Genomic DNA, 25457 nt, shown 5'->3' with positions numbered 1-25457 from the left:
AAATCCCTCTTGTATTGAACTGTATTGTTACTGTATTGTCTCCCATTATATTGTAAAGCGCTCAGCAAACTGTTGGTGCTATATAAATCCTGTATAATAATAAAAATGTTGTCAGCGGCTAGAAAGTGGGCACCCTGGATGAAAAAGGCTGTTCTGTAGTGATGTGGCTGCCAGTAAGAGGAACCTCTAAACCCAACAGGGAAAAAGGCTTTGAACAAATTCAAAGTGTCAGATATCAGAGATGTCCATAGCTTTTCAGGAGAGCAATAAATAAATGCATGGACCTTTGTAAAAGCCTGAAATATGAAAATGTAACAGAGATCATTCTCAATACACTGAGAAAATAACATTTGCATTGTTATAGATGAAATTGCAACATTAGCAAAGTAATTTTCTATCTCTCTCTTTATATTATATAAAACATTAAAAATATATATTATCCTCTGTTTTCAAGCAAACCTGTTTTTGTATTCAGGTCAGGTCTGAACAGAATTATGTAACATTTTTGAAAAAATATACAACCAAGAAGTCCAATACTTGATGCCGTTATAGCAAAAATCTGCACAGCCACCATGTCTTTCCCTTTAGTGCTCAGATAGGCCGGGATCATGGCAATCCAGACACTGCAGAACACCAGCATGCTGAAGGTGATGTACTTGGCCTCATTAAAACTGTCTGGTAATGTCCTGGCTAAAAAAGCTATAATGAAGCTCACAGCTGCCAGAAGCCCCATATATCCCAGGACAGAGTAGAAGCCGATAACTGAACCCTCATTACACTGAATGATGATCTTTCCATGATAAGAGTGAGTGTCCTGATCCTGGAAGGGAGGAGAAATAGACAACCAAGTGACACAGATTATGACTTGAACAAGTGAGAACACACAGATTATAAGATTGGGCAGTTTGGCTCCCATCCATTTCCTCCAGGGACTTCCAGGTTTGGTGGCTTTAAAAGCAATACACACCATGATACTTTTGGCAAGTAGAGAAGAGATGGCAACTGAGAAGATGATGCCAAAAGAGGTTACACGCAGCATGCAGGTTACATCTACTGGACGGCCGAGGAACAAGAAGACACAGAGGAAGCTCAGCATGATGGAGACCAGGAGGAGATAGCTCAGGTTCCGGTTATTTGCTTTAACAATGGGGGTGTCCTGGTAATGTACAAATATCCCCAATATTATACCAGTCAGAAGACAACAGAAGATGGAGACAGCTGGGAATACTGCAACAATTGTATCCTCAGTGTAGGAGAGAAATTCCACCAATTTTGGAACACACCGATCCTTCTTCTCATTTGGCCATTCATCATCAGGACATTTCATGCAGTTTTCACTGTCTGCAGGAAGATCAATACAAATACAATGAGCATCTCTGTCAAAGTTTCTAAGAACAAAAACATATGTACTGTTTTGCCTCACAGCTAGCAATTCAATTTCCAGTTCATTGTGGGAGAGTGAATAGTATTTAAATGTTACTGTTAAGTTGTATTATAGATAGATCTTTTGTTTTATTTTTTCTCTGGTTCTATAGCCATCATGTAACATAAAAATAGGGTTTCTGGACCTCCTTGTATGTAGAGACTGGCTATGGCCAGTAGTAAAATATGAAAACATGATTGATGCTTTTAAGAAATTGCAAAGTATGTAAAAAAAGAAAAAAGAAAAAACAAGAATGTAGAGAAAATTTGTTATAAGCAGAAAAAGTAATAAAGGTGAAGCTTTAATCCAAAGTGTATGTAAACCTGATAATGAAATTCCCTTATCTGCTACCTTTTGATCTCCTCCAAATATCATCAAAAGAGAAGCGTGGGCTTGCTTTTTTTAAAAAAAACATACTTACCTAGGTGGATGCAGCATCGGTCCGAAGCTACATCTGTCCCCACCTACTCTAAGTGTAAGAACTCAGCGATCACATGATCACCGATCACTGAGTTCTCACAGCTGGTCTGATCATAGTCAGTCACCGCTGTTTTCTCGCCCCCCCCCCCACACACTCACTGGAGCGCTGAGCTGTGGAGGGGTGGGAGCGGCTGGTTCAGGCTCTCAGTGCATTGCAGAGAGGATGAGCCAGGTGTTGCTCCAGACTGGATCTTTCCCCAGTCTGGACCAGGTGAGTAAATTCAGCCAACAGTGGGCTTCAGCCGGCTGTCAGCTGAAAACTGGTCAAAGGAGTACAGAATGAACTGCACCCCGTGATCCACAGGAGAAGTATTATTATTATTATACAGTGTTTATATAGCGCCAAAAGGTTTGCTTAGCGCTGTACATTACAGTGGGGGACAGTACATGGGACAATACAGAAACAATACAATACATGAGGGGTTCAAGGGCCCTGCTTTTTCGAGCTTACAATCTAGGAGGGAGGGGGTAGAGGTACAGGAGGAAGTGGCTGAGGGGGATGGAGTGATAGGAGGAGTGGAGGAGAACGGCTGTTAGGTGAGGGTGGGGTAGACTTGCCTGAAGAGATGGGTTTTCAGGGTGCGCCTAAAGGTGAGGAGGGTAGGTGACAGTCTGATGGATTGCGGTAGGGAGTTCCAGAGGATGGGAGAAGTCTTGGAGAAGTCCTGCAGTCAGGCGTGGGAGGAGGAGACCAGGGAGCTAGAGAGTAGGAGGTTTTGTGAGGAGCGAAGGGCATGGGTGGGGTGGTATTTGGGTATCAGGTCAGTGAGGTAGTTTGAGGCAGCATTATGAATGGCTTTGTATGTCAGAGTTAGTCATTTGAATTTAATGCATTGGGCAATCGGGAGCCAGGGAAGGGATTGGCAGAGAGGGGTGGCAGAAGTGGAGCGGTTGGTTGAGGTGGATGAGTCTAGCTGCTGAGTTCAGGATAGACTGGAGCGGGGATAGCGTGTTTTGGGGTAGGCCGGTGAGAAGGGAGTTGCAGTAGTCTAGGCGTGAGATAATAAGGGAGTGTACGAGTTGTTTAGTGGTGTCTGGGGTGAGGAACATACATATCTTGGAGATGTTGCAGAGGTTGAGCCTGTCTCAAACTTGCGCATCAGAGATGGACACAGTGCAACCATTTTGTAGGCATCTCCATTTTCCTCCTTATCCTTCTCCCCCCCCCCTTCCTGAGAGGAACAGTGACAGATGTGTGTGTGTTGGTTATGGGTCAATGGCAGGGCAAGGCATCCCTAGTTCGGTGCCGAGCAGTCTGCGAAAGTTTAGCCTTTCTCACCTAGGCCAGGATAAGGCCAGTGTTCCCTAGAGAGACAGAGCCTCTCTGCCCAAGAACCTGTGTAAATTCTCACCTCAAAACAGAGATAAGCAGCTTTCCCAGGAATTGAAAGAGGTTTTAACCTCATAAAGCCTAGCAGCGTAGGTGGCAGAATTAAATGAACATTACTCAAATCAATTTTTATCCTATGTCTCATATCTTGGAATATGAGAGACGTACATAAAAGCAGGACATATCATTGGATGGACAATGAGCAGGCAAATCGTTTAATAGGTCACTCAACTTGTCTCGCACGCTCAGGGAAGCAAAAACATAGATCTCATGAACTGTGCAGCATATAATTTCATAATTCATATCTAAATAATCCTCAGACTTGTCTGTGTAATAATATACCCGCAAGGGGACTATAACTCGTGCAGCTGAGAAGTTATAGACCAGAATATGAATTAGGAAAGATGTTGGTTCTAATTTAGGGTTCTGCCCGACAACCCCTCCCTAAACAGAGTATTGGTCAGTTACTCAGAGCGACCCCCCCTGCTGGGACATTTTAAAAACAGGCTAGTAGGCCTCAGTAAGTTAAGTTAAAGACATCTCCCATTTTAACATCAATACCACCTGGGGAGACCCTTTTGCTCTGTAACTTGGATCTGCTTACAAGCCAAGGCATACTGGCAAGTAACTTAACCCTTTAACTTCCTTCCTATTATCTCTTTGCTGTGCTATAGTCTTTATATATGTATATATATATTTTAGTTACATCTTTTTCTGTAAATATTTTTATTGCACCTGTTTGACCTTTTTGTAATAAATCTTTCCTTCTGAAAGTATTGAACTGTTTCTATAAGTTCTCAATTGCAATTTACGAATCCCTGCCTTTTAAGAGAACGCTACTGTTTGTTTTAACCTCTGTATAACCGGCCTGCAGACCGTTTTATACAGACAGTTATTTCAATCATTATAGTGTTATAGCTGAACCCCGAGTTTCCTCTTTCTCTGATAAAAAGGAGGTGGTGGCATTGTGAAGAAGGGTTAGTTGCGTAGTTAACCTGACCCAGTACCAATCGATTCAACGGCCGGTACATCAATCGTTTTCCATTAGCTGGAAAATTGTTGTGCAGGGGGCAGCTGGGTGTGGCATTGTTACGCAGGTCACATTGCGGTTTTAGATTGGCCAGTCCTTCGGTCACGAGTTTGGTGAGAAGGTCTGGGGTCTGACACTGCGATCGTGATGTATTTGGTGGTCGCGATCATGAGATTGTTGCATGTTGGTGGCAGCGATCTTGCCATCCGTGACAGAGAATGCAAGAATTTGATAGTGATTGGACATGAGGTTGGAAGGAAAGGTTTGAGTCCAGGGTGACACCTAGGACTTTGATGTGTGGGGTTGGATTGATGGTGGCGTTGTTAGTCGTGATAGAGAGGATGGGGGGGGGGCGCGGGCTGGGGGGAAAACTAGGAGCTTGGTTTTGGAAAAGTTTAACTTGAGGAAATGGAGAGACATCCAGTCTGATATGTCGTTTAGGAGGTGGGTGATGCGGAGAGTGAGGGGGTGAGGTGAGGGGTGGAGAGGTAAATTTGTGTGTCATCGGCATAGAGGTGATAGTTGAAGCCGTGGGACTGTATCATTTTGCCAAGGGAGATGGAGAAGAGAAGGGGTCCGAGGATAGAGCCTTGGGGGACCCCAACAGAGAGGGGGAGAGAGGGGGAGGTAACGCTGAAGGAGCGTTGGGATAGGTAAGAGGAGAACCAGGAGAGAGCAGAGTCCCTGATGCCAAGGGAGTGTAGTTTAGTAAGGAGGACAGGGTGGTCGAATGTGTCGAAGGCAGCGGAGAGGTCGAGGAGTAGGAGGACTGAGTAGTGGCCATTAGCTTTGGAGGTTAGCAGGTTGTTAGTGATTTTACATAGGGCGGTTTTGATGGAGTGTAGGGGATGGAAGCCAGACTGTAGTGTATCAAGGGGGTTGTTGTCAGTGAGGTGGGCGCTTAGGCGATTGTAGACTAAGCACTCAAGGAGCTTGGAAGTAAGTGGCAGCAGGGAGATGGGTCTAAGGTTGTTCAGGTCAGTGGGGTCCAGGGAGGGTTTTTTGACTATGGGGGTGATGTGCGCATGCTTTAGGGGGGAGGGGAATGCACCAGTAGAGAGGGAGAGATTGAAGATGTGGGTGAGGGAGCGAATGATGGAGGAGGGGGTGACCGGAGAAGTTGAGAGGGGATAGGGTCCAGGGGGCAAGAGGTGAGGCGGGCTTCAGTGAAGACCTTAGTGACCTCCTCAGTGTTAGCAAGGCTGAAGGAGCGGAGTGTTGGGGAGGTTATAGTGTGCAGGACGTTAGGTGTGGTGGGGGGCACTGCGGTTGCGAGGTCAGAGGAGGGGAGAGTTGAGGGGGGTGATGGAGGGAGGGAGGCTAGGTGCAGAGGTAGATTGTGAATTGACAATGTCCTTACGGATTGCGTCAATCTTGTTTTGGAAATGATTGGCAATCTAGTGGGCAGTGAGTGAGGTACTGAGTGGAGGTGGGGGGGGGGGGAGAGCAGGGAGTTGAAAGTGGATAAGAGCCGGCGAAGACAGGTGGAGAGGGTGTTAATGAGGGTTACGAAGTAGGCTTGCTTGGCGGCGTGGAGGGAGGAGGTGTAGGTGAGGAATGCGGATTTGTAGAGGGAGAACGCTCGAGGGGATCTGGTTTTGTGCCATAATTGCTCCAGCATTGCTGCGTCGTTTGAGACATTTTGTATGGTCATTCTGCCAGGGTTGAAGCGGTCAGGGTCTGATGTTACGTGTGGTTAGGGGTGCCAGGGAGTCTAGGGCAGCCGACAGTGAGTCGTTGTATGCAGTAGTGGCCAGGTCAGGGCATGACAGGGGAAGGATACAGTGGTACAGACGGTCAGCTGCCAAGTGGAGAGGGGCCGGGTTCAGGTTGCGGAGGTTACGGCTGGTGATGGTTTTACGCTTTGGGGGGGAGTTAGAGGAGGGGGAGGGGGAGAACGTGAGGAGGTGGTGGTCAGAGAGAGGGAAGGGGGTGTTAGTGAAGTTGTGGAGGGTACAGAGGTGGGAGAAAACGAGGTCCAGGGTGTTCCCATCGGTGTGGGTGGAGGACTGTGTGCACTGTGTGAGAGCGAAAGAGGAGGTTAGAAGGAGGAGTTGGGAAGTAGTCGGGTTGTTGACATTGATGGGGATGTTGAAGTCCCCAAGGATGATGGTCGGTAGCTCAGAGGAGAGGAAGAAGGGAAGCCAGGCGGCAAAGTCGTCCAGGAAGTGGGATATGGGTCCAGGAGGCCGATAGATTACTGCAATCCTCAGAGGGGTGGGAGAGAAGAGCTGGATGCAGTGGGCCTCGAAGGAGGAAAAGGATATTTATATCCTCACTATACAAGTTACAAGTTTGAAGTGTGATATAATTTTATTATTAAAGTTCTAGGTTTCTCAAGTAATGATGAGCTGAGTGTACTTGATTTCCATTCGTTGTACATTTTGTAAACTTTTCGGATTCTGAAAGTGCTACTTAGACTTCAGCTTTCAAGCTACCATAAGGACTGTGACACATGTCCACTGGGGAAGTGGATGAAGACCATTGGGGGAGCTGAGCCTCATGATATGGGATCCATGGGAAACCATGCCTTTTTAACTCACTTGTTATTGCAAGGGATCAGAGTTGTCTGATGAATGAGGTGTGAAATCCCTGTTGTCCCTCATTGGATGAACCCCAACCTGAAAAACCTGAAAACACATCCTTGGAGCACTCTACACTCATCGGCCTCTTTATTAGGTACACCTGTTCAATTGCTTGGTAACATAAACTGGTAATCAGCCAATCACATGGTAGCAACTCAATGCATTTAGACATCTAGACGTGGCAAAGACAACTTGCTGATATTCAAATCGAACATCAGAATGGGGAAGAAAGGGGATTTAAGTGACTCTTAATGTGGCATGGTTGTTGGTGACAGATAAGCTGGTCTGAGTATTCCTGCCCAGTGTCATTAGTACAGTGTCAGTGCTTTTTATTAGCACTGATCATTGTATTAGTGTCATTGGGATGTCAGTGGCAGTTAATCAGTTCCCACCCAGTGTCAGAATGCCCACCACAGTCCCGCTATAAGTCGCTGATCGCCGCTATTACTAGTATAAAAAAATTTAAATCTTAGTATATATACCGCCATTTGTAGACTGTAACTTTCATGTAAACTAAATAATTTACACGTATTGAAATTTTTTTATTTTTTAGCAAAGACATGGAGCAGAATACATTTTGGCCTAAATTTAGGAAGAAATTTGACTTTTTAAATTTTTTTACTGGATATGTTTTATAGCAAAAAGTGAAAAATATATATATTTGTTGTTGTCAGTCTTTTTTTGTTTATAGTGCAAAAAATGAAAAACGCACAGGTGATTAAATACCACAGAAAGAAAGCTCTATTTGTGGGAAAAAAGGACATATATTTAATTTATGTACAGCGTTGCATGACCGCGCAATTGTCAGTTAAAGTAACACAGTGCCGTAACACAAAAAATGGCCTGGTCAGGAAGGGGTGTAAATCCTCTGGAGGGCAATAGTGGTAATCTCTATACAGACCAAAAAAACCCCACAAACTCTACCAGAAATGTTGGATATCTCTTCTTCTGGACATGGGACACACTCATAGCAGCATTTGTGAACAGAAGATCCAAACTTTTTTCTGCAGCCAGGTAAGCAGGGCTCTGAGCATCGAGATACTGGGACCTGAAATTCAGATATTATTATTAGTATTTTGTATAGGTCTATCACATCCCATGAGACTATTATCCCATGGTAATTACACTGTGTGCAGCCCGAACAAACGATCCTGTGTGTGGAGGAGCTCTGCACTGACAGGAGGACACAGCACAGCCTCTCTCCTGTCTCCTGTGGGGGTGGGGGGGGAACTTACAGGCAAGGAACATAATGTGAGGGGTTGGAGAGTTAACTTGTGCTCGTAATTTGTGCTTGGAATGAAAGGTAGAGGGATTGGTGAATATTTGTTCTGGGGAGGATAATTGGGGGGGGGGGTGGGATATTTGCTAAAAGGGGGGATTGGGGTGGAAGGATATGTGTTATTAGGAAGAATGAAGGGGATATGTGCTAGGAGGGGGGATGGGGGGGATATGCTAGGACTAAGAGGTGGGATTGGGGGAGATATGTGTTTGGAGGAGGGAACATATTAGGAGTGGGGATTGGGGGGGATATGTGCTAGAAGGGGAATTGGGAAGGAATATGTGCAAAGAGGGAGTTTGGTTGGATATGTGCTGGGAGGGGGGATTGGGAGAGGAGGGATTTGGGCTAAGAGGGGGATTTTTTTATGCGGGGGGTGGGGGTTATGCTAGGAGGGGGTGGGGGAATTTGGGTTAAGAGGATAGGGCTGGAGAGGATTTGTGCTGGGAAGAGTAATTTGGAGGGGGTTGTGCTAGGAGGGGGAATGAGAGGGGATTATGCTAGGAGGGGGGATTTAGAGGATAGGATTTGTGCTGGGAGGGGGGTTTGGCAGGGAGGATTTCTTCTAAAATGGGAAATTTGAGGATAACATAACGTGTGCTGGGAGGGATGATTTTTTTTTGGGGGGTGAGACATGATATGAGGGCACTTAATAGATCCTCATAGCCCATAGCTGGATTTGCTTGTATTTCCTTACAGACACAGCCTCAATCTGTAGCCAGCCACACACTGTGCAGATGGATGCTGCGTCTGTAAGGGAATCCAATCTTAGCTATGTGCTGTGGTGTGGAGGAGCTATGAGTACCCAGGCTGGTTACAGTGTGGGGAAGGGAGGAGGAGATCTGCTGAGTGCTCTGCCAGCAATGACCTTGTCCTCTTTTCTGCTAACCATTGTCTTCTGCCCTGCTGACCCCTGCCCTCTGCACTGATGACCCCTGTCTCCTGCACTACTGACCCCTGTCCTCTGCACTGATGACCCCTGTCCTCCATCCTGGTGACCTTATAACCCCTTTTCTCCACCCTGCTGATCCTTGTCATATGCTCTGTTGCCCCTTATTGTCTGCTCTGCTGGCCCCCTGTACACTACCATACTGACTTGTACATTGTCCAGCTGCACACTGTCCTCTTCTCTGATAACTCCATGTACACTGTCCTACAAACTAATGGCTTCTATAGACTGCCCTATAAACTGCTGGTCCTATCCTCTGCCCTGCTGACCCCCTGTATACTACCCTACTGATCTCACATCCTCTGCCCCCCTGCACCCCCACATCAGACAGGCTAGATCAGGCCCTGCTTGACAAGTACACACACTCACACTAAAATGTTAAATGAACTCTCCACAATACCATACACTCTTATTTATTCCTAGAAAAATTTTGCATAAGAAACAGGAATTCTTGGTTCATGTACATTGCAATATACAGTATGTTCAAGTTAGCCAACTGCATCAAAGTGATCCTTTTTTTCATTCTTGAGGTTTCCTTCCTTTAGCATCTCATGTGTTGTATATTTGTAAGCCATTAAGTTCTGAACTCAGACATACACTATATTGCCAAAAGTATTGGTTGGCCGGCCTTTACACGCACATGAACTTTAATGGCATCCCAGTCTTAGTCCGTAGGGTTCAATATTGATTTGGCCCCACCCTTTGCAGCCCTAACAGCTTCAACTCTTCTGGGAAGGCCGTCGACAAGGTTTAGGAGGGTGTCTATGGGAAGGTTTGACCATTCTTCTAAAAGCACATTTGTGAGGTCAGACAATGATGTCAGACGAGAAGGCCTGGCTCGCAGTCTGACATCAGTGCCTGACCTCACAAGGTGTTCTATGGGGTTGAGGTCAGGACTCTGAGCAGGCCAGTTAAGTTCCTCCACCCCAAACTCTCTCCTCCATGTCTTTATGGACCTTGCTTTGTGCACTGGTGCGCAGTCATGTTGGAACAGGAAGGGGCCATCCCCAAACTCCAGAGAAGTGTGATTTATCACTCCAGAGAACACATGTCCACTGCTCTAGAGTTCAGTGGTGGCGTGCTTTACACCACTGCATCTGACGCTTTGCATTGCACTTGGTGATGTAAGGCTTGGATGCAGCTGCTCGGCCATGGAAACCCATTCCATGAAGCTCTCTACACACTGTTGTTGTGCTAATCTGAAGGCCACACCAAGTTTGGAGGTCTTTAGCTATTGACTCTGCAAACAGTTGGCAACTTCTGCCCACTGTGCGCTTCAGCATGCACTGACCCCGCCCTGTCATGTGACGTGGCCTACCACTTGGTGGCTGAGTGGCTGTTGTTCCCAGTTGCTCCACTTTGTTATAATCCCACTAACAGTTGAGCATGGAATATTTAGTAGCCAGGAAATGTCACGGATGGACTTATTGCACAGGTGGCCACCTATCACGGGACCACGCTTGGAGTCACTGAGCTCCTGAGAGCGACCCATTCTTTCACCAATGTTTGTAGAAGCAGTCTGCATGCCTAGCGGCTTGATTGTATACACCTGTGGCCATGAAGATGATTGGAACAAGTGAATCTGGTGATTTGGAGGGCGGGGCCAATATGTTTGGCAATATAGTGTATCTCTATTTCTACTGCATTGTGCAGGTCAGTGATTATAAGGGCAGGGATGCCTCAAGTGACCAGATAATTTTTTATCTAATAGGAGCAATGCATTAAGCGCTCTGTGCTGTAATCTCCTTGTATTCTGTTTGTTTTGGGGGGTTTTGGGGGCACACCTGGTTGCGAGCTAAGATTCCTGCTGGTGCTGTCCACCCTATACTGTATCTCTACACAGTTCCTATTTTTCTAATTAATCCCAAATTCTTCATCTTTATTGTTATTCCAAGTTTACACTCACCGGCCTCTTTATTAGGTACATTTGTTCAATTGCTTGGTAACACAAATTGCTTATTAGCCAATCACATGGCAGCAAATCAATGCATTTAAGCATCTAGACATAATGAAGATGACTTGGTGAAGTACTGAGCATCAGAATGGGGAAGAAAGGGAATTTAAATAACTTTGAATGTGACATGGTTGTTGGTGCCAGACGGGCTGGTCTGAGTATTTTAAAAACTGCTGATCTACTGGGATTTTCCCACACAACCATCTCTAGTGTTTACAGAGAATGGTCCGAAAAAGAGAAAATATCCAGTGAGAGTCAGTTGTGTGGACAAAAATGCCTTGCTGATGTCCGTGGTCAGAGGAGAATGGGCAGACTGGTTCGAGATGACAGAAAGGCAACAGTAACTCAAACAACCACTCATTACAACCAAGGTATGCAGAATACCATCTCTGAATGCACAACACATCAAACCTTGAAGCAGATGGGCTACAGCAGCAGAAGACCACACCAGGTGCCACTCCTGTCAGCTAAGAACAGGAAATGGAGGCTACAATTCAAACAGGCTCACCAACATGGGAAAATAGGAGACTGGAAAAATATTGCCTGGTCTGATGAGCCTCGATTTACTCTGCGACATTCAGATGGTAGGGTCAGAATTTGGTGTAAACAACATGAAATCATGGATCCATCCTGCCTTGTATCAACGGTTCAAGCTGGTAATAGTGACATTTTCTTGGCACACTATGAACCTCCTAGTCCTAACTGAGCATTGTTTAAACTCCATGGCCTCCCTGATTATTTTTGGTGACCGTGTCAATCCCTTTCTGATTACAGTGTCCTCATCTTCTGATGGCTCCTTCCAGCAGGATAATGTCACACAACTCAAATTATCTCAAACTGGTTTCTAGAACATGACAATGAGTTCCCTGTACTCCAATGGCCTCCACCGTCACCAGACCTCAATCCAATAGAGGATCTTTAGGATGTGGTGGAACGGGAGATTCGCATCATTGATGTGCAGCCAACAAATCTGCAGCAACTGCGTGATGCTATCATGTCAATATGGAACAAAATCTCTGAGGAATGTTTCCAACACCTCTTTGAATCTATGCCACGAAGAATGAAGGCAGTTCTGAAGGCAAAAGGGGGTCCAACAGGTACTAGCAAGGTGGACCTTATAAAGTGGTCGGTGAGTGTATATCATGGACTTACCTCATTGCCAAGCTTCCATGTTATGGCTTTAGTATTCATTTGTAATTGCTGATCTTCTGGTGCCCAGGATGTAAAATTTCCCACATCATTATAAATCATAGGAGGATTATTCTTAAATACCCAATTTGTAATTTTGTAATGATAAACAAATTCTCCGTATTCATTAAAAAATGATCTTGGCTCGAGTAATCCAAATTCATATTTAATTTCTTTTAAAAGATGATACAACTTCAGGTTGAATATAGAAAGATAAAATGTGTTAAGTAAAGAAAAGCAACCAGACACAGGAAAATCAATATTTATATCCAGCCCTCAGTGTCCATCAGATTATCTCCTGATCTTGTAGAAAATAATCAATATACTTAGTTGTCACAAACTGAGCATAGTGGAGTGACCTGGACCCTACTCTGACTATGTCTGGGTTCCCTGAGGAGTGGAGTCTGAAGAACGGGCAATATTCACTAGGGACCCCTCACAGAGGTTTGGACTATTTCCTAAGGTTGCTTCCCCAGATACTAGCAGACTGAGGAGGAAGAAGCCATAGGACCACTAGCAGGGACCACTAGCAGAGATGATCAGAACACTAGAGAGAAAACCGAGATACTGGTGGACAGTCATATATCATATTAGGGACAGATCAAGCAGTGTTTGCAGGGAGAGCTAGTTGCTGCTGTTGATTGCTGAAATCTTATACTGTATATTTACAGTAAGTCAGACACACCTAAAGGAATTCATAAAGAGTGTTTATGACACCAGACAGCCTTCTTATGGCTACAGAAACTGCCCGATGCCTGATATCAATCAAAAGTAGAAAGTGGACATGTGGGGGAACTAGTATCTCAATGTCCCCATCATCCACTGTGGCATCATTTCATATCTTTGGCGTTCATTTCATATATGTGTTGGTCCGGGTGGATTCGGAAACATTTTGCAGGTTTTTTTTAAAGATTGTTACATATTGGTTTTCGGTTAGAATCGTCATTCATATATACATTTCTCAAAGCTAAGAATTGCATTAGACCGTGGAACTGAACTGACTGACTGTGACAATTACAAATTCAATTTAAAATCCAACTTTACTTGAATCTGAATTATAGAACAAATTTGAAAATTTAATTTGTTACATTTTTCAGATTCATTGAAATTTGTTACTTTGTTTTTTCAGAGATTTAAATACATCTGAATCTCTGAAAATTAAATTTTTGTCCAAAAATCGATTTGTTACAAAACTAAACGCACATGTCTAGTCGGCTGTAAAGTCAACAACATCATTAACAACCAGTGACAGGTAGAAGGGGAGGCAGTAGATGCAACAAATCTGCCACTCGGCTACACAGCAGAGGACAGAGACAGACACAAGTCTTATACACCTCCACTTTCATTATCTACAAACTGAAGAAAATTATTTTTTAATTTGGTACATTAATGGCACCACTTTGTAAAACTGGCATTATTAACCACTTCCAGTCCGGACACCTTTACCCCCTTCCTGCCCAGGCCAATTTTCAGCTTTCAGCACTATCACACTTTGAATGACAATTGCACGGTCATGCAACACTGTACCCATATGAATTTTTTAGCATTTTTTTGAGACAGATAAAGCTTTATTTTGGTGGTATTTATTCACCACTGGGATTTTTATTTTATTTGCTATATAAATGAAAAATTCCAAAAATTTTGAAAAAAATAGTTTTTCTTATAAAATTTTGCAAATAAATAATATTTCATCATAAATCTTGGCCAAAATGTATTCCGTTATCTTTTTATTAAAAAAAAAAAAAAATAACCCAAATTAGTTTATAACCAAAAATTGTAATTTTTAAAAAAAAATTTTTAGATTTTACATTCCCAGGGAGCGCGCACAGTCCAATAAGGCGGGCCCCGTTTATGAACGGCAACCCGCCCCTGGACTGCCACTGTCCGGCTGTTTACATACAGCGGCCGGACGGCAAGTGGTTAATAACTCCCTGAATCTTTTGCACATGTTGACAACGCTATCAAAACAGAAGGCAGGGCTTTTTGAAGCAGCCGCAGGTTATTTGAAAAGGTCCTATGTCCGGAAAAGTGTCAGTAGGCATTTGTTGAGTCCTGTAGCAGGTCTTACGGCCTGGTATGATACAGGAAGGGGAGGGGGAGGGCACATTTGATCCCCACTTTTCTGGACGTCCAGACTGCATGATCTGTTTAAGGCTCTGCTATGGATTCTCCTTTATTTTTTAGTAGTCCGCTTAAAATACCAGACTCAGAGTATGTTTCTTATGGCTTTTTTGTAAAATAACAAACATATTACACTTAACTGCTCTCTACAATTGCATAGAGCAGCCCCAATCCTTGTTTTCTTGGGTCACTTGCTGCCAAGTGCCCCCAAAGCAAGCCACTTGCTCTGGGGACACTCATCCATGCTCACTACAGAGCCAGCCCTGTCAGTCCATAAGACACACAGAGTTCAGCTTGGCCCTGCCCCCAGCTCCCTCCTCGCTGGCTGTGATTGGCAGCAGCAGAATCCAATGGCTCCACCTGCTATGCCTGAGCCAATGAGGAGGGAGATAGCTAGGAGAGCAGCTGCTCTCATGCACATATCTAGATCAGGATTGGGCTCAGGTAAGTATTGGGGGGGTGAGGGGGGAGCTGCACACTGCATTTTTCTACCTTCATGCATAAAATGCTTAAAGGTAAAGGACCTTCAACCTTTAGAACCAGTTTATTTGCTGAAAAATTACATTTTATTACTGGCTTCCTTAAAAAAAAAGAATAAAAAGCACACACCAAACAACAGAAACAACACCCAACCAAAGGTCCATCAAAATACATAGCAGACCCTAAGAGGGGCCTGAGAGCTGTTTAAAAAGAAAAGCGGGTACTGAAATTTAATTTAAAATACTTTTGTAAATGTCAGTGATGCAGCTCATTCTGTACATCACAGAGATGCGCCCCTTAACAGGCAGGATTAGGACACCCCCAGGCATGTTATTTAAAGGAAATGGCCATTTTGTAATGTTTCACTTTAAGCATTTAAATAAATTACAGCTTCTGGCTGAATGGAATTTTAAAGATTTTTTTTGTCTTGGTACATGTTCCCCAGTGCAGTGCCCACCTCCCATGCTATTTTGTATACACCCCTTTCCTACAGTATAACCCCATGAAAATGAGCATTTTTAATTTGTCAGTGAGGCTGAAATAGGGGAATTGAGTAAGCACTGCAAAAGTAAAAAGTAATCAATGCGGCTGTAAGATGCGTGAGCCGCTGAGAAATAACTATAGTCCCGCTCTGAAGGGTACAGAACGTGCCAGACGTCCACTGAATGCAAATCATGTAGACGGGATTTAATTTGAGTTAACACTCAGAAGGAAAAAGACGATTTACCTGAGGAAGTATCCAAGGTAGGTGAAAAAGCTATATGAAAGTAACCTCCCGCGATGAAACAGGGACCACCAAAAGAGGACAATTTGGTCAGAACCGCGGAGAGAAAGGGACCCTGGTGCTGATTGGGACCATAAATATTTACCACTATAAAGACAAAGTCCTGATGTTTCAATTTAAGAACAATATAATGACTGGTAGGATCTATGAGGGAGTCCAAGACCTCAGGACTAAAGATATTATGGAAGGCCACCAACACCCCCTTAGACCTGGCTTGTGTATTAGTACTGTGGTACCATTGGGTGTAGTAGAGACTTTTGGAGAACCGGAATACTGTCCGTATGGAAATGGGTCTCCTGAAAAATTTGGGATCCAGTCTTATGAAAATGATAGAGCATTTGGCTCTGCTTCTCTGGGGTATTAAATCCTCTGCAGTTGACAGAGGAGAAACTAATTGGGGTCCTACCCACCATAGGGAATAAAGGGCGAGGGAAACAAATGCCACCAATGGCGGCCCACAGTGTCACTCACGATTCTCGTGGGAGAAGTAAGAAGGAAAGGGTATGGGGGAAGCAAAAGAGAAAGGAAAATACAAAAGAACAGAAGACATAGAAAAGAAAAGGAGGAACCAGAAAAAGAAGAAAACCAGAGAAGAAAAACTAGTAGACAAAGAACCGTCTAAATATAATACAGTGCATAAAAAGAAAAAAAAAAAAACACTGAGAGGCCTAGGTGGGAACGTCAAAGGCACATTGAGCAGGTCCTGGTCCAGGCCTCCCACAGGGAAACAGATACCAAGAGGGAAGCTGCTCAAGTTAAAGAGCAACCCCCTCATAAAAAATGTGTATAACATACCCTCAGGAGGTAAATGGAGGAAAACAAGCTATCCTCCTCCCCAGAGAAGCATGAGCATACGAGCAGTGGGAGAGCTTCCCCCACAAAAATAAAGGTGGGGCGCAAAACCCTCACAGGATGGATTGAAGGAGCCCCCTACCATTCCCCCAAAAACACAGGTGGTAGTACTCAGGAGCTAACCCCAAACCAAAACACACAAGGAATGGATAACAAAAAAAAACACATGTAATAATGACAATTCAAGAAAAATTACATTAATGTAGTTATATAAGAGCATGGAACCAACAGAACCCTGGAAACCACCTAGTAGGGGGGGAGGCCATGCAGTCAAATGCAAACACAAATAGAAAAAGGAAAACCTCCCAATGCATAGCAGCTGGGAAATCAACCATCTGGAATCTTCTGAGAAGAGGATCTGGAGAGCTTCTTCCTGCTGGACCACTGCCATTGTGGGGCACAAGGAAGACCTGGAGTTGGCGGATGAAAGGGCCAGTCCGGAAAAGCCACTTGAGGCAGTTCAAAAGTGCCGAGGAAGGTTGGCAAGTCCCAGAGAGTGCGGAACTGCACAGATTTACCATTCTGGGAGGCACTGAGTTGAAAGAGGAACCGCCATTGGTATCTAATGCGTCAGTCCTGTAACAGCTGAGTAAGTGGGCGCAGGGCTTGGCGCATGTTCAATGTCTGGCAGGAAATGTCAGGGAGGAACATCACTGGTATCTCGTTAAACAAGATGGTATCTTGTGTGCTGGCTGCACGCATAATGGCATCCTTGACCTTGAAATAGTGAACCCTGCATAGAATATCATGAACAAAAGAGTGGTCAGGATTCATGTGGCCCAGAGTGCGGTGTATGCAGTCCAGCTCAATATATGCATCTTTAGGCTGTTGCAGTAACTGGTTGAAGATGGCAGTAACTGCTCCGACTAAGTCCTTAGATTCTATGGACTCTGGAACACACCTGATCCCTACAGCTCCATGCACCCCAAGTCATGCCCCCCTTCCGCTCTCTCATTTTACATGAGAGTTGCTGTTCCCAGTTGCTTCCACTTTGTTATCATACCACTAACCATTGGCCATGGAATATTTAGTAGCAAGGCAATTTCACTGATGGACTTAATGTATAGGGGGCAACTTATCACGGTACCACGCTTGAATTCACTGAGCTCTTGAGAGCGACCCATTCTTTCACCAATGTTTGTAAATGCAGTCTGCATGCCTATGGGCTTGATTTTATACACCTGTGTCCATGGAGGTGATTGGAACACCTGAATCCAATGATTTGGAGGGGTGTCCCAGTACTTTTGGCAATATAGTGTATATGTATAGGGTGTAGCTGAAAAAACATGTTAGTGCCCAATCATACCGGTGCGATTTTAATCGCACCTAATGTGAATTGAAATCGCACCTGAAATTTCATCTAATGAATGTGAATGTCAGTGTCTTAACACGTGCGATTTGCTGCAGCGCAATTTCTAAAGTAGTTCTTGCATTACTTTTTCTGCAGTTTTATTGCGATTTCGCATACATAGAATATAATGGAAATTGCACTGCAAATTGCAAGAAATCATTGAAAATCTTCACAAGTAGCCATAAAGTCTTCTGAAATTGCACCTGAAATTGCACACAAATCTCACAATTTTAAATCGCAGCGGTGTGACCGGTGACTTAGTAGAGGGAAGCCTGACAGAGCAAGGAAACAGTAGTGCAAAAAAACATTTATTCACCCGTTCATATTGCAGCGTGATTTGTCCCTGAAAGTGTCCCTACCATGAATGGGCCAATTGGTCGTGTTTGCCCCCCTGGCTATAAATTCCCAATCCTCCTCTGAATATGTCAGCAGCTCCAACAAAACTGTTTTATTACAGGAACAACTTTTCTTTTTCTTTTTTTTGTAGAGGGATTAAATATTTGAAATTTGACCATATCGCTTTTTCATTTTATATTTACCAAAAAAAGAGAGTACTCTACCTTGTGCCTGTAAGGTTGTTTTGTAGTCAATGTTCCTTTATAGATCAGGTTCATATAATGCAGTACTTCAGCCATAGCTTTCACTGCATAATAAATTCGTGGAGAGAGTCCTTGATGCACAAAAGGAAATAAATTTGGCCACTCTTGTTCTTTTATACAATTAATATACTTAAGTGGACATGATATGGTACTATTTTCATGTTCTTTGTTTGCAGACATACACTTTGCAATTGATAACATATGGATATCTCTAAATGAATTAGTTAAGCTAAAAGTCTTGTCGATTCCATCAAAAAAATGTTGTTTATTTGGAATGAATAAAGGGTATAAATCCACAGCCAAGCTACCATTAAAGGCAAGTATTGGATTATCTCCAGAAAAGCTCAAATACCTCAGAGGAGGAAAGATAAATGTTTTTTCAAAGCTAGTACTTTCATCATATAAATACATATAAAATACACTCTGACTGATAAGTGATCCACATATTACAATTACTTTAGCTTTAGACTCTTTAATAACAGAGATATCACGTTTCCTAGCACGCTCTACATCAATGTCATCAGAAACCATATAAGGCCCAACTGATATTGTATATTCCACACAAATACTGTTACTTTTCATGTACTTTATTAATATCTCTTTATCTTTGTCTCCGGCATCATCTTGTGATGCAATTATTCCAACCCACGTCCAGCTAAAATGTTTCAACAACTTAATAACAGCCATATAATGAACGTGGTCATTCTGAACTGTCCGGAATACATGAGGATAGAGAAGCCTGTTGGTTAGAGAATAGTCCATAGCTCCATAACTGATCTATAGAACAGAAAAAGAGCCATTATTTTCAATGCTGAAGTCGATTTTATGAAATATATCCACAAGATAAAAGGAATTAAATCAATCTACTATAGTCTAGACTGGGGGTCAGCAACCTATAGATTGCTATCTATCAGTTGATCGTGGCTAGGTGACTGGTAGATGGTGGTCTGGGCTTGCGTACCCCCCATCTCTGAGCATCAAACAGAGTGCAATGCTACTTGTAAAGTTGGAGCTGTAGTAGGGAGCAAGAGCCACATAAGCCGATGCCTCCTCTGTAGTGGCGGCTCCTGTCCCATGATACCCACTACACTCCACCTCTTACCCCGGCTAGTGGCCTCTAGAGTGGTGCTGGCAGCAGGAAAGAAGAGATCTTCAGGTCATTGTGAAGTAATACACTGGGCATAATAATATAGTATTTTTTTATATATAGTATTAATGGTGGTGATCAGCGACTTATAGCGGGACTATGGCGGGCATTCTGACACTGGGGGGAACTGACTAACTGCCACTGAGATCCACAGTGACACTAATACAGTGACCAGTGCTAATAAAATGCACTGACACTGTACTAATGGCCCTGGGTAGGAAGGGGTTAGGAAGGTGTTTTACTATGTAAGCAGCATGATGTTTTTTACATACTAATCTCTCCCCTGTCAGTGTTTCTTGGCGATTGCCAAGTGTCGGTGGTCAATCTTTGGCCGGGACCCGGTGATTGACAGCTGTAGCCACCAATGGCAGCGTATGTAGGCCGTCACGTGTGCGCCCCCTACCAGGAAATTAAAAATCACATTTATATATGTGAATTTGCGTAGCCCTGCCACCCTGTAGCAGTAGTTCTGCTATAGGGTGGTCAGGAAGAGGTTAAGGTTGCCTACCCCTGGTCTAGACATATAGGGTTTATATACTAAAGCTGGTTCACTCAGAATCTGGTAGAGCTGTGCATGGTAGCCAATCAGCTTCTTTGCTGCAAGGAGAGGAGAGAAAGCGGTGCAGATCTCAAATCCCTAGACCTGTGAAGTGTTTTTTTTCTCCTCTCCTTGCAGGGATGACAGTACGGGCTAGATGGCAACTGATTGGTCAGCACCGTCCATGTGAGGGTACTGATTAATCAAAAGCCCTCTAGCCCAAACTGTCATCCCTGCAAAGCAGGGAGGAAAAGTGGTGGGGATCTGAAATCCTCACCACTTTCTCTCCTCTACTACCACTGAGAATATGGAGCATCTGCTTCCACGGTATACATCCCCAATCGTCCACTCTCCGCTCAGCATGGGATGAGTGCAGGGAGGTTTTCCACACCAATCCTGTGTGAACTCAAGCTATAACAAGCCTGGTCCAGTAGCTATCAGTAGGGATGAGCTTCTAGTTCAGCCTCAACCCATGCTCTGACTGAGTGTTGCTTGTTTGGAGGATCAGCGAATGAGTCAAACCTCCTGCTGGAGTGGGAAGTGCAACAGTATTGCTAATACTGAATCATCCCCACCTAACCCATTTCATTGGAAATTCCCAGCTAAAAGGTGAATGTGAACAAAGGGGTGGGGATAGTAAACAGCATGGGGTGCCCCCCAAAATTCATAGGAGAGAAACCACCAACATTTTTAGGGGGACTTGCCAGAAAGAATGTGGATTCTCTTCAAATTCTACACCTGACTATTTGAGTCTTGTATTGAGTGTAAGGGGTAATCCAACACAGAAGTGAAAAAAAAGCATAGGGCCCCTCTCCAATATCCATACCAGGCCCTTAGCCAAGCATGCAGCCTAGATGGCCGGGAATGGGGGGAGGGTACTTTTTCCTCCTCCTGAACCATACCAGGCCACATGTCCTCAATATGGGCCTTGCCTTGAGGGACATCCCCGGCAAAGTACCTTGTCCCCATGAGAACAAGGCTGTTTAAATGTGGATATGCAACCTCTGTACCTGACCAGATTTCCCAGGCACTGCAATGCATTATGTCATATTTGTCTTGGTACTCCCTCCAATCCCAAACTTCACCCCTGCTGCCTTTCATCCTGTTGCTGCTTTCTGTGATCCTGAACCTTGTCCTGGTCCAGTTTCTTACCTGTCTTACTTGCTTCTCCTTGCCAGTTATCCTGATCCTGCTTCCTATGAATCTTTATCCCCATCCTCCTGTTCCTACTGCCTGTACCTGCTGCCTGTGTATGTGATTCCTGTTCTGGCCCTGTTCCTGACCAGGGGTGGACTGACCATTTGAGCACTCGGGCACTGCCTGAAGACCCGGGGTCAGTAGGGGGCCCCATGAGATGCCCCTGGTACCTTTAATTGGCTTTTTCATAGGCTTTTTTGGGTGTAGGCTAGGACACAGGGGCCCCATGATCCCCTATTGCCCGGGGGCCCCATGAGTTGTCAGTCCGCCCCTGTTCCTGACCCATCATATCCACTGTTCCTTTTTCCTCCTAACTTACACTGTGTTACCTGATTCCTCCTGCTGCTTTGCATTTAGTTTAGGTAGTTTACACTTGTACATATCTTAGGAAATTTGCATTGGTTTGTAGATTATTTAATTAAAGTGGTAGAAAAGGTAAAATGTTTTTACCTTAATACATTCTCTGTAAAAAATCTTTTAAGAAGCAACTCTCCCCACAGCCCCCCTATATAATCACCTGAGCTGGATCTTGGTCCAGCACTGCGCATGTCTGCCATCTCCCACAGCATTGGAAGCCATTGGCTCAAGACCAGTGAGTAGACAGTGGGGGCCAGGCCAAGCCGGGATGTATGTCTGTATAGACACATGAAGCTCAGCTTTGAAGCAAGCACACACAAGTGACCACCGTAGGAAGCGGCTTCCTATGGTGGGCAATAAGGAGGGGGAGGAGCCTGGAATGCTGGCAGGGGACCCCAGGATGGGAGGATTGGGGTTTCTCTGTGCAAAACCATTACACAGAGCATGTAAGTATGATATGTTTGTTATTTATTGAAAAAAAAATTAAACTTTATTGTAATTTTAATTGCCAGTTTAGATAGGGAGTTTTGTGTTTTGTTGGTGTTTGTATTTAAAAAAAAAGTGCATTCCTAATAAATCTTATTACTTTTCCTGCTTTTCAGTCTGGTCCTATCGGTGTAGCCCTACATAACTGGTCACCAATCCAACATCTGGAGCGAGAGCTGGAACGCACCAAGGACTGCAGCGCTGGTGTGATGAAGTCATGCCACGCTGCGTTCCATGATGCATTCAGTGGTGTATTTAGTTCTTGTGCTTCCCTATTCAACACGTAACCAACCCCCCCCCCTCCCGCACCACCACACTCTGCCACCACTGACTGCCGCAACCATGGCCCCCTGGCCTAGGGTTGCCACCATTTCTTTAAGCCAAACCTGAACACTGTAGCGGTGCAGGGAAAATTTATTTAAGTATACACTATAGGATCATAAAAGACCTGGGACACCTTTAGGTGCCCGAAGGGGAGAGGTAAAGCGAGGCACATAGCGTGCCATGGCGAACAGTGGGTGTGGCCAAATTTCTCTTGCTGACATCATCACCCCATTCCCCCAATGATGCCAGTCCTGCCCACAGCCACCCACAGCTCTTGGAATGGCATTTGTGTGTGAGTATTTTGGTTACTTGGGGAGCCACAGCCGGATCTGACTAATATGTCCGTGGTTCCGGCAGACTGAAATCTGGACACATGATTCAAAACCCAGACTGTCAGGGTGTATCCTGGACAGGTGGAAGTCTAGGTATTCTATGGATGAGCAGTGAATGAAATAGTAGTGTGTGATCAGAGCTCGTCCAGCTAGATGGCACTGGGGGTGTATGAAGTCTGCCTTACCTCCCAGTACACAGCATGCTGGACATAAGAGCATATAGATTGGCCACCCTGGGCTCCTCCAGTCTATGGGATCTATTCACGGTATACAGGTCACAGCCATCCCACCCCTAAGTGTGATCACTACTGGATCAGATCAAATGTCCTCTGCCAGGAAATCTGTATCATCCTTCCTAGTGCTCCCCCAGTAGGAGGAATTTGGGGGATTACCAAGAGGAAGCAGTTAATGGAGGAAGAAGAGAACCAACTGAACTATTCCCCCTTCAGTCTGCATTCAGTGGTACTGGAGGAGGGGGCATAGAGCCTCTGGTGGGACATCCAGCCTCCACCACAGACTGCTCACACTGGACCAGTTGTGAGATTTTTACATTCACTTTGATGCGCACATACACTGTCATGTGATCTCATGGATGAGGAATGATCATTACAAAGCACTGGAGGATCACACACACTGCTAGAGCCGAGGTCTGACCTCACATGTCACTCATCACACAGACAGGACCCTGGCATGTGCATCCACTGATGGCTGTCCTACACTCACCACACTGCAACAAGAAACCAGCCCATCATCATTACCCTCCCTCTAACATTGCTCCCCTGTCATCACCACCGACCCCCACTCTACTTCTCCCCCCACCAGAGGAAAGCAATCAGAGCATCAGTTGGTGAAACACTGAGCCAGAATAATGACCCCCGGCTCCACTGATTACAGAAGAGCTCTACTACATTTTCCTAACAGCCTGTACTAACTAGGAAGGTGCTACACTTGCAAAGATTTTGCTATTCTGGGCAGGGCCTCACAGTGAAAACAAAAGGGGGAGGCTAAGCATTTTATCAAGCAGGATACAATCAGGGGGATGGGGGTTTAATTAAAGACAACATACTAAATATAATTGTCCTTTAAAACTTAATACCAGGAGTTCCATGCACAAAACAGTTATTTTCACAATCATCTCAGTTGCATTGAATGAAATGCATTTTCTCATTGGCTTTATATTATTAGAATTTTGCACATGACGGAAAGATAAAAGGAATATTATTATTATTATTATTATTATTATTATACAGGATTTATGGCGCCAACAGTTTGCTCAGAGCTTTACAATATAAAAGGGGACAACACAGCAACAATACAGTTCATAACAAGAGGGTTAGGAGGACCCTGATCCTGGGAGCTTACAATCTAAGAGGGAGGGGCTGGTGGTACAAATGGTAATAACTGTGGGGGATGGACTGGTAGGAGGAATAGAAGATTCCATTATTAGCTGAGGGCAGGATAGGCTTCCCTGAAGAGAGAGGTTTTCAGAGATCACCTAAAAGTGTAGGCTATAGACGGACAAATTGGGGTAGAGAGTTCCAGAAGATGGGGGAGGCTCTGGAGAAGTCTTGGAGATGAGCGTGGGAGAAGGAGACAAGCGAGCTAGAGAGCAGGGGGTTGTGCGAGGAGCGGAGAGGACGGATTGGAGACAAGATTGGTGACGTAATTTGGGGCAGAGTTATAAATGGCTTTATATGTTATTGTTAATGTTTTGAAATTGATTTGTTGGACAATGGGAAGCCAGTGGAGGGATTGTCAGAGAGGGGTGGAAGATATGGAATGGTTGGTGAGGTGAATGAGTCTGGCAGCAGCATTCATGAAAGACTGAAGAGGGGATAACCTGCGATTAGGTAGGCCAATGGGGAGGGAATTACAATAGTCAGCATCTACCTGTGTATATCCATAGATTCCCAGTATCTCTGCCATTGGAATTGTTGTCACTGAACAAAGATCTCCAATGAAACCCACCAGTTCAGCTTTTTTAGAACATGAATAATTAGGGACTGTCTTCCGTGGTCCAGATAAAATCCTTAGAACATTCTTTACAGCAAAACTAGGATGTAAACATGAGTCTAGCACACGAAATCCAAGTGTAAGATTCGGCAAAATTTTTGGATTCTTATTAACATCGCGTATAGCAGAAAGAAAAGCAAAAACATTTATAAGTGTATGTCTATCAAATCTGTAAAGAAAAAATATTTGTGGTGGATTAGCATACATTTTACAATGGACTTACACCAAATGGCCTCTGATGGCCTCTCCTACATCTCTGACAAAACAAACACTCGTCTTGGTGGCACATAGTCATCAATGTGGTTAAAAACAAACATTGACTTGACCCCATTAATGATTAAAAAAAATCAAAGAAAGTTCTTAGAATTACTTTTTTTAAACAAAATTCTATTTGTCTATATCCAGCTTAAGTGTCTGCCTTGTCAAAGGTGGGGACAGGAAATTGTAGGCCACTACACACATGTTCACTAAACGCTGTCTAACACTTTTAAGTAGACATGACTGGATTTAAATTCAGATTATTGTTTCAGTAAGGAATGAATAACCACTTCAAAAATGATTTTGTCTTACAAGATTAGAGAGTGAAAAAGTGAGGTGATGTGGCAATGATGGTGGTTAAGTAGTGTCACTAACTATAAATGAAATAGAAGCACTCACCAGA

At 44.3% G+C, this 25457-nt stretch overlaps 1 protein-coding gene across 1 annotated transcript; it reads right to left on the bottom strand.

Annotated features, from left to right (window-relative positions):
• Positions 1–410: 410 nt before the first annotated feature.
• LOC149435047 (vomeronasal type-2 receptor 26-like) lies at positions 411–25113 on the bottom strand. Its single transcript, XM_089663071.1, has 6 exons — positions 25049–25113; positions 24674–24965; positions 18405–19179; positions 12180–12442; positions 7773–7896; positions 411–1341 (listed from the first exon to the last, which is right to left on the bottom strand). The coding sequence occupies exons 1-6, from the start codon at positions 25111–25113 to the stop codon at positions 437–439; spliced, it is 2424 nt and encodes an 807-aa protein (XP_089519197.1). The 3' UTR covers positions 411–436.
• Positions 25114–25457: the final 344 nt, after the last annotated feature.

The sequence above is a fragment of the Staurois parvus genome, unplaced genomic scaffold (genome assembly GCF_062004578.1).
Source record: "Staurois parvus isolate SC_StPar_1 unplaced genomic scaffold, SC_StPar_1.0 ptg001621l, whole genome shotgun sequence".
Taxonomy (NCBI): Eukaryota; Metazoa; Chordata; class Amphibia; order Anura; family Ranidae; genus Staurois; species Staurois parvus.
Note: the sequence above shows the minus strand (reverse complement) of the source record. Positions and strands in the feature narration are given on the sequence as shown.

Bases quoted from the DNA above. Each gene is read 5' to 3' on its own strand.
- LOC149435047 (XM_089663071.1), bottom strand. From the start codon at position 25,113: ATGTTTGTTTTTAACCACATTGATGACTATGTGCCACCAAGACGAGTG. The intron at 19,180-24,673 runs GTAGATGCTGAC...TCTGTTCTATAG, and splicing joins GAATCTATGGATATACACAG to ATCAGTTATGGAGCTATGGA. The intron at 1,342-7,772 runs GTAGAGTTTGTG...ATCTTCCTGCAG, and splicing joins AGAGATATCCAACATTTCTG to ACAGTGAAAACTGCATGAAA.